This window comes from Plasmodium coatneyi, chromosome 13 (assembly GCF_001680005.1).
Source record: "Plasmodium coatneyi strain Hackeri chromosome 13, complete sequence".
In the NCBI taxonomy this organism is placed as follows: Eukaryota; Apicomplexa; class Aconoidasida; order Haemosporida; family Plasmodiidae; genus Plasmodium; species Plasmodium coatneyi.
Window position 1 is genome coordinate 500,375 of NC_033568.1, and position 9,610 is coordinate 509,984.

The 9,610-nt window shown below is 36.9% G+C and overlaps 1 protein-coding gene across 1 annotated transcript; it reads left to right on the forward strand.

The window, feature by feature from the left end:
• Window positions 1-2,278: 2,278 nt before the first annotated feature.
• Window positions 2,279-9,134, forward strand: PCOAH_00048580 (SICA antigen; the record flags this gene model as incomplete). Its single annotated transcript, XM_020061641.1, has 9 exons — window positions 2,279-2,368; window positions 2,501-3,034; window positions 3,489-4,290; window positions 4,452-5,165; window positions 5,244-5,347; window positions 5,516-6,226; window positions 6,395-7,247; window positions 7,305-7,669; window positions 8,592-9,134. The coding sequence occupies 9 exons, from the start codon at window positions 2,279-2,281 to the stop codon at window positions 9,132-9,134; spliced, it is 4,716 nt and encodes a 1,571-aa protein (XP_019917400.1).
• Window positions 9,135-9,610: the final 476 nt, after the last annotated feature.

Consider the following 9,610-nt stretch of genomic DNA (forward strand, 5'->3'; position numbering starts at 1 on the left):
TGTGTCGCCACAGCATTCATCACTCCCCCATATGGAACGAACAAAACATACACATCACATTGTAGAACACTTACATTGTGGAACACATATTGTGGAACGGACATTATATATGGTGTGGTTGTCCAAACTGACGTTACAATCATGGAAACATGGAAGCATGGAACAGCAGTTTTTTAATAAAAAGTGTGTACACATAAAAAGTGGTACACTTCACACAGAGCAGTGTATACAAAGTATAGCTACAATTGCTCTATATACACAGCTACTACAATTTCTCTGTATACAGATGCAGCTACTGCTGCTCTTCTATATACACAGTGCAGTGTATATACACACTTTACAGTGTGTGCATAAGGAACAACTGTATTTTTTTTCACTATTACAACATCAAGCCCCATAAGTAAATGTATAGTATGTTCTCCCATGGTAAGTGGAATATTAGAGGCAGTTACTTACTTCTAATGGTTTGTGGTAATAGTAAATTTTGTTCCCCGCATGGGGACACAGAATTCTCTTCTAATGTTCCAGTTAGGAGTCATTTCTTCCACCCTACCACCATCCTACCACGCCTAACATCCTTCCTTCCACCCCTAACAACCGTCCTTCCATGAACCACCTAACACAACCTTCCTTCCACCAACCACCACCCCTAACAATCTTTCTTCTACGTACCACCTACCACCCTATCACCTAACAACCTTCCTTCAGAAGGAAAGGGAAAGTAATTCCTTGCAGGGAAAAATTCCCCAAGGGACAAAAGTCCCTTTGGGGATACAAAGGTCCCTCTTTGGGGACAGTTCCTACAGGAAGTTCTCTTTCCCCTTCTGCTATGAAGGTTAAATTCCCCTGAGGGGGAAGGAATAATATATATGGGGAGGGAAAGTGTTTATTACATTATGGGGGAGGGGGTATGTGTGTGATCTATAATGCACATAATTAAGCAGATATAAAATACCATTACCCTACAAGTTCTATACTTACCTTTTCTCATTTGGAATTAGTACAGAACAAAATGTGAAACACTCCGATTGGTATGATGATGACGGTTATGCGCGTACAAATTTTCGCCTTATAATGTTATTTTAGCAACTTTATTGTTAGCGTATTCCATTGACCGACATTTTTTTCTTAAGTATTTGCTGTAGAAATAATTTTTCCTTAGTTCTTTTCTTTGGCAATGTTTATATGTGACAATTATATATTTTGACAGTTACCTTCTTAATTATTCATAGAAGAAAAATTGAATAGAAAGGAGAAGAGGAAGGAACAGCAACAATAAAAGAAAAAGAAGAAAGAACTAATGTTGAGAATAATTCAATGTCGAATAAATATGAGTTCTACACAACATATATGAATAAACATTGGAAGATAGCAGAATGGAATGTTCTATGTTTTCCCTTTTATTCTAATATTTTTGCATTTGTTGGGAGGGAAAAAAAAAAAAAAAGCATGCAATTTTGAGAGGGATATATATACACGATAGGGAGATAGAGAGAGAAAGCATATATCCTCAACAGCGGTGTTATACATATACATACATAAAAATTCACATATTGAGCAAAAAAAAAAAATTGTTCCCATATTGCACGTGAATTGCAATACTACACGTGTGCCCTATAGTTGCGTGAACATTCTTCTCTCCTGTTGTTCGCAATTTATTCACAATATGTTGTGCGTAATTTATTAACAAGGTGTTCCTAATAATTTTAATGGAAAAATTGTAGATTTAACAATTCTAGCATGCGTAATATTTTTTTCCTGACAATAAAATGTTCCTAGTGATTTTTTTCTTTTTTTCGTGAACAATTTTTTTTCCTCTGTGTGAACAACTCACACTAATTTTGTGAGAGGGAAAAATGCATTATAAAAGAACATTACCTCCCACGGTTGAAAAAAGAAGCATTGTGTTAAGCGCCTAAGTGTAAATGTTGTATAAAAAAACAGAAAAGGAATACTGTGCTGCATGACGACGAAAGGAACGGAATAATGTACTGCATGACGACGAAAGGAACGGAATAATGTACTGCATGACGAAAAGAAGAATAATGTGCCATACCTAAGAAATGTATATAAAATATGCATAATGTTTTGTAAAGATGAATAAAGAGAAGGAAAGGAACGAAAATGAAAAAAATTCCACACTTCTTCTGTAAAGAAATTAGTCAAAAGAATGATAATGTGGGTGGAAGGAAAATGTGCTGCACGCAGTATTTGAGGAAATACTTCGTCCTAATTCGATGAATAACGTAATTATTGAATAATGTGGTAAAAAGAAAAAATGGCTCCAAAGAATAAGTTTGACGAATTGAAAGAGGAGTGGTTGAAGAGGAACAACTATGGAGTAAAGGAGAATAGGAACTTGGGAGAGGTATAATAATATAGTATGAGCTATATAGAGAGGATATGTTAACTGCTGCCTTCAACTATTTTATTTTGTTCTAAATGTAATAATTACATTATACAAAAAGAACGCATATGAATCCACTGTTCTACATTGCAGACAAAATTAATGAACGAAATAGCATCTTGGGTTAATGAAATGTTAAGGGAAATGGTAGACGAAGGGAGTAAAGAACTTAGTAAAGAACTATGCGAAGGAATGAATGAAAAAGAAGGAAAAGGAATGACACCGGGAGAAATAGAAGTGTGCGCCTTCATTGTCAAGAATTTGTGGGATATGAGAAAAAGAAGTATGAGTCAATGCAGGAAGGGTGAAATTAATTCAGAAATGAAAGAATACGTCCAATGTGCAGTAATGAATGCATGGATTGATGAATATTGGAGTGCGCATTGTGAAAGGGCAAAAAACGTCATAAGCAATGCACTCGCTGTAATGGAGGAACTGAACGAAGGATTCAGTACGGGGGATGGATGTGAAGAATGTAAATACAAGGAATTGGAGCCCATGGAAATATTGGGGAGGGTCAGTATGTTAAGTATTATTCGTGGTGCTATGAATGGGAATCCGAAAGTTACGCAATTAATAAGGGAAAATCAAACACCGAAGGAAAAATGTACGCCAGAAGAAAAGAATGTCATACCACAATTACTTCTTCCACATAGTGGTGCTACCCCCCATATAAAGAGTGCGGCTAGTGGAATGCCACCAACAACACGGGTTCCACCACAACGTCCACAAACACCGGTTCGGCAACATCATCCACCAACAATCCACCAAACAACCCACCTACAACAACATCTGAAGAGGAGGCCGGGGCAGATCACCATGACACAAACAGCACCATCCAACGGAGAGGAAATATGGAAAAGGTGGTTACGAACTTGGTTTGAAAACATAAGGAAACACAAAAGTCCGGCAGTTCATGTAAGTGAATATAAGAAGGAATAAAAGGACGAATGAGCACATGTACATATGTGTATGTAAAAATGATCTATGTGGAAATGTATGGAAAAATATATGATTGTTGTTATGTATGTATGTATGTGTATACATGGTTGTTGTATTTACATTGTTGTATACACTGTAGGATAAAATATGGAGTGATTTCAAGAAAACATTTGATGACTTAATCAGTAGATTTAAGGAACATGAGCCGGATGAAATAAAAAAGCTCTGTGGTGAAATCAAGGCAGATGGTTTTGGAAGTGTCGACAATAAAAAAGAACTTTGTAAAGCTATGTTACGAATAAGATATTTTATAAATGGAATTAAGGGAGGGAAAGGAAGAGGGGGCGAGCCGAATATTGAAAAATTGACCGACATACAGTCATACCAAAGGTGTATTGTAGGAATGATAACTATGTTAGAGTTTTTCCAATGGCATTGTAAGTTTGAAGAAATTGCGCAATATGTAGTAGGACCAATGGAAGCAATGTTAGATGTGTATGGACTGAATGGAAAATTTGAAAAGTGTAAAATAGTAGACACTAAAAGTTTAGTAATAGGTCAAAAGGTCGTGAGGGATGAAATTAAAAAGTGGATAAAAGATGTTAAGGGATCAATAGGAAGAGTGCAACAAATAAGGACGGTAGGTGAAGACCATTGTAAGGGAGAGAATCATGCACAAAAACAAAAGGAAGAGGAAGAAAAGAATAGGGAAAATGTTATAAAGTTATTCGGAAGGGAGAAGAAAGAAGAGTTAGGGATATTGACTAATACCAGTAATGATTTTCCCATGGAACATGTGGAAAAAAAATTAAAGGAAATAGATAAAGTTGGAGCAGGTGATACAAAAAGAGGGCAGTTGGAGAAGGAAATAGAGGAAATAATAGGGAATACATCAGGTTGTTCTGCACACTTAGGAAGTAAAGTCCTGAACGAGGAGGAAGGTATAGTATATAACCCTTATATATATATATTTATATTGTTCATGAGGGGCATTATTCATTGTCCTTAAAACATCTGTTCTATTTTGAACATAGTATATTATATATGAACCATGTACATATAAGTGCATGCCTCCTTTCTATGTTCTTCATTCCTTCCGTAGAAAACTGGGGGGAACTATTTACAAAATTCTCAAATCATCCTCTAGATAGTGACACTCATTATGATAGGGACAAATTTAATGCAATGGCAGTTTGGTGTGAAGGGGATGATAGTGACGCAGTTAATTTGAAGGAACATAAGGAATTTTGCCAATTGTTGCTAAAGAATTTACTAATGGTGAAAGAAATTAATTATTCATGTGAAAAAGAAACACTAGAGCATGGAGGAAAGAAATGGTGTGTTAAAGCTTGTGATTTATTGAATATATGGTTAATGCATATACGTGATGTGTGTGTATCCGAGGATGTTATTAAAGGAGTGTTCACAAGAGTGCATGCAGCAGATGAACTTTTCGGGGGTACAGGGGAATACACAGAGTGTATGTATGGAAGGATTAGTAATTTAAGGAGAGATGATGATGATATTTTAAATAATATACTGAAATGGATGGAATGTAAGAAGGGAGAGGGAGAGTTAGATGAAATTCATAAGAAGAATTGGTGCACTGCGAGCAGTGCACTAAAAAGATCAAAAGGATGGACTCAATGGAAAAATCAAAATACAGATAGGAACAGGGAGCTGCAGGGAGAGGAGTATATGAAAAAACTGAACGAAGAAGCAACAAAAAAGGAACATATATTGCAGAAAATGCAGTCCATTGTGGGCTTACAACCCCAACCACCACCTCCCCCCGTCCAACCACTAACCCGACAAGGTAAACACAAAGGAGGATCCACAACTTCTGCTCTTTTCCACAACTTCTCTTTCCACTCACTGTTTTCTCCCTTTATAGGCAAGGACTGTAGAAAGATTAACGACTTATGTCAGCGCGCCAAATGTGTATCAACACAATGGTTTAAGGACAGAATGGATAAAACGATAGGAAATCAGAACTGGGTAAGAAGGGAACAATATATTGTTCACTGTATACAACGTCATTTGTGTGGACCACGTATTTCCTACATATGACAAAAAAAAGGGGGGGATGACCATGAACCATGTACATACTTGATGTACATATACATATATATTCCATTCTACTTTTTTTTTTTTTTCTTTGCATAGTGTACATTTTGGGACACGGACGTCCCAGGAAAATTGACAGGTTTGTCTGAAAAATTAGCAAAGAACGACCCAGAGGTCGATCCTCTGTGCGAGAAAATTTATGGGAAGAATACTACACTAAGTGAAACAGAGAAGAACGCATGTATCTCCATTATTAAGGGATTAAAACATATATACAACATTGAGGTAGATCTGAGTAAGATAGATCCAAAGAAAAATTATGCAGAAGAAAAAAAGAAGAAGGAGAATAGTAGAATATTCCATCAAACTATCAAATGCATCTTCCTGAATGCATATGCTGATAAATTGAAAAAGGAGGTTAAATCCCCATGTAATATCACGGAAGAAACTATAACTGAAGCATTTAAGAGAGGAAATAAAAAGAAGGATGATTGGTGTGAGGAGAAGAAAAAGAAGAATGGAGGTGACTGTTTTGAATGTAAAAGGGAAGCTAACTTTAAAGATTGCACACTACACGTGGATGAAGCATTGTTGAATAAGCCACCAGGTATAAGATGTGAGCAATACAATAAAAATATAAAAGGGAAGTTGGATGACATGCTCAAGAACGACACTAAAATAACAACAACCCTAACAGCTATAAATAATATAAATAATACCTTATGTAATCGCGTAAATTGTGTAACAGTAAAATGGTTTGAAAATAGAATGGGTCCAAATGGGAGAAGTGGGACTTCAAAGCAAAACTGGGTAAGAATGGAACAATATATTGTTCACTGTACTCAACGTCATTTGTGTGGACCAGGTATTTCCTACATATGACAAAAAAAAGAGGGGAGAGACAACCACAAACCATGTAATCACTTTGAGTGTATACACATATATTTCTTGTTCTTCTCGTTTTACCTGTTTCTGCAGTGCACATTTTGGCTGCAGCACGACGTTGGACGCGTATTTAGGGGACTGTCTAATGCTATGACTAATAAAAGGGGAGACACCGACAACTATTGTAATAAAGTCGGGCAGGAGGACAGTGCAGAAAGAAAGGTATGTCAATATATTACTAGGGGGTTAGAATATATATATAAAATTACAAAGAACGAAGTGCCGAAAAGTATAACAAACAAAGAGAATAAGGCAAAGTTAGAAAAGCAATATGCTGATGATCAACCATTTGATCAAGTTGTGGGATGCCTCTTCCTGAATGTGTACGCTGATAGAATAAAGCACAAATGCCTAGCAGCCGAGGCGGGCATAGAACACGCTTTCATGAAAAGTGAACAAATTAAAAATGGAACATCTCCATGCAGTGGGGAGGGTAATAATTGTGTTACTTGCACAAGGAAACCTAATTTTGATTGCACACTGAACGTGGAGGCAGACCTGTTGAATAAGGGCGCAAGTGGAACGTGCGAAAATGACAGAATTAATATACAGAACAAGTTGGGTAAAATGCTCGACCCAAGGACAAACGGGGATCCAAGTGTACAGCCAGCTCTGAAAGCATTAAATAACATATGTCCAACCAAACCACCAGAAGCACCACAACCACAAGCTGCCAAACCGGCAGCAGAAACTACAACTTCTAAGGGTACTGAAAATACCACTCCAAGTAAGAAATGTGAAAATATGGACCAAATTAATGATGCTGAACAGTTGGGAGCATGTCTCGATGCTATGGATAATCAAATTAGTGCCATTCCTGGTAGTATTGCTGATAATGATGATACCCCACTTAGCGGTACCTGGGTATCACCAGGTGGCAAAGCAGGTAAAGTTGAAATGTCTGAAGGTAAAGCAAAACTTACTCCCGATCCTCCACCTACAGGTACAGCATCAGGTCCTACACATACACACTCCCGAACTCCAAGTACAGTAACAGACACACAAACACCTGCATCTTCCAATTCCGTTGCAAGTTCCAGTTCTGGTACTGGCTCAGGTGCTCGGGGTGCTGGAGTTGGTGGTGCTAAGGACACTGCTACTTCCAAAGACTCATCACCGACGACTCCTGATGTGGATATAAAGGGTCCTAAGGTAGACGTACCATTAACTCCACCAGGAGGACCAAATCTTGGTCTATCATCAGGAACAACACAATTAGGAACAGGTCTACAGGGATCAGTTTCAAATGGTCCGCGAAGTAAAAAATTAACACCGAAAAATGCCGCAAAGTTCCTTCCCCTTAAACCAGTTAGTAACAACAAAGGGATCGTCCCTTCTGATCTTACCCCATACCTTCCTTTGGCTCCTGTGTTCCTTGGTTTTTCTACTATGAGTTACCTCCTTTGGAAGGTAAAAGAAGGAGGAAAAGAAAAAGAAAAAAAAAAGAAAAGAAGGAAAAAAAAGGATATAAAAGAAAAATTAATATTAGTAGAAAAAAAAATAAAACAAAATAAAAGAAGAAAGAAAAAAAGGAGAAAATATATTTTCCGCACAAAGAAAAAAAAGGGTTTAGGATTCCGCGTTTAGGGTAAAGGTTTCCGGGTGTAAGAACGACAATGTGGTCTGGTGTTTAACTGTTTAGGGGGGGGGGATGTACAACGGAAGCGTGCACCTAAGGAAAAAGAAGGAAGAAAGAAGAAAAAAAAATTCATATTAGAAGAAAAGAAGAAGGGAAGAAAAGGATATAAAGAGAAAAAAAAAAATAATAAAGGTGAATCAATCAGTGGCGGGGGTGGCATTTCGCATTTTAGGATGTGTTTGTAGGATTCCGCATTTAGGGTGTGTGTGTAGGATTTCGCATTTTAGGTTGTGTGTGTAGGATATCGCATTTTAGGGTGTGTTTGTAGGATTTCGCATTTTAGGGTATGTTTGTAGGATTTCGCATTTTAGGGGTGTATGTAGAATTTCGCATTGTAGGGTGTGTGTGTGTAGGATTTCGCATTTTAGGGTGTGTGTATAGGATTTCGCATTTTAGGGTGTGTATATAGGATTTCGCATTTTAGGGTGTGTGTATAGGATTTCGCATTTTAGGGTGTGTTTGTAGGATTTCGCATTTTTGGGGTGTATGTAGAATTTCGGAATTAGGTTGAAAGTAGTAATTATTTTTTTTAAAACAATATTTTGAACCTTTAAAAAAGCATTTTCTCCCTTTTTTTTTTTTCTGCTTCAGTATTTTGCCTTGCCTGGTAAAAGAAAACGTTACAGAAGAGCTCCTCAAATACGTGGTCCCTCGTTAGAACAGAAGATTGTTGACCATGTGGATGACCAGGCAGATGGTCAACATGGATATACCTTAGTAAAGGACCGAAAACCAAGATCTGTTCCAACGAAAAGGACGAGGAGCCCAAAAAAACGTCCTGATCGCCGTGGTGTAGGTCGCCGCACTATTATTGATATTCATTTAGAAGTTTTAGACGAATGTCAAAGGGGGGACACAAAAGTGGATCAGGAGGACTTTTTTGAAATTTTGGTTCAGGAATTTATGGGAAGCAATTTTATAAAAGAAGAAAATGTTCCTAAGGAAGAGGTTGCAAGTTCAGATTCCGGATTTAGGATAGATGTTCCTAAGGAACAGGGTCGAAGTGTAGATTCAGGTTTAGGGTTTAGGGAGAAAGGCTTTGTTCCAAAGGAAGGTGTTCCTAAGGAACAGGTTCCAAGTTCAGATTCCGGGTTTAGGGAAGAAGACTTTTTTCCTAAGGGAAGAAGTTTGTAAGGAACAACTTCCTATGGTTGATGTTCCTAAGGAACAGGTTGCAAGTTCAGATTCCGGGTTTTAGGGTGTAGTAAATATTTTTTCTTTTCTTTTTTTTTGTATTAAATTGTTTATGCTCACGTGTAATTAATATAAGCCGCAAAAATAATATTTTCTCGACTTTATTTCGATTTTATTTGGTAAAATTTTTTTTATTGCAGATTAAAAAATGCTTATTCCTTCTCTTATAAAATTTTTTAACTTCATAATTTTTTTTTTTTTGTTTTTTAAAATACGTGAATATTTCTTTAAGGAAAGTCAGCACCTTCTTTTTTCTTTTTTTATGTTTCGCGCCCCGTTTGGAGTACATTATCTCAAGTTGTTATTTAAACATACAAATGTAAAAGAAACAGAAGGAAGGAAATATGAAGGAAAGAAGGAATAAGAAGGAAAGAAAAGGAATGGAGGAAAAAAGAAGAAAGTGTGTCTTTTTTTTT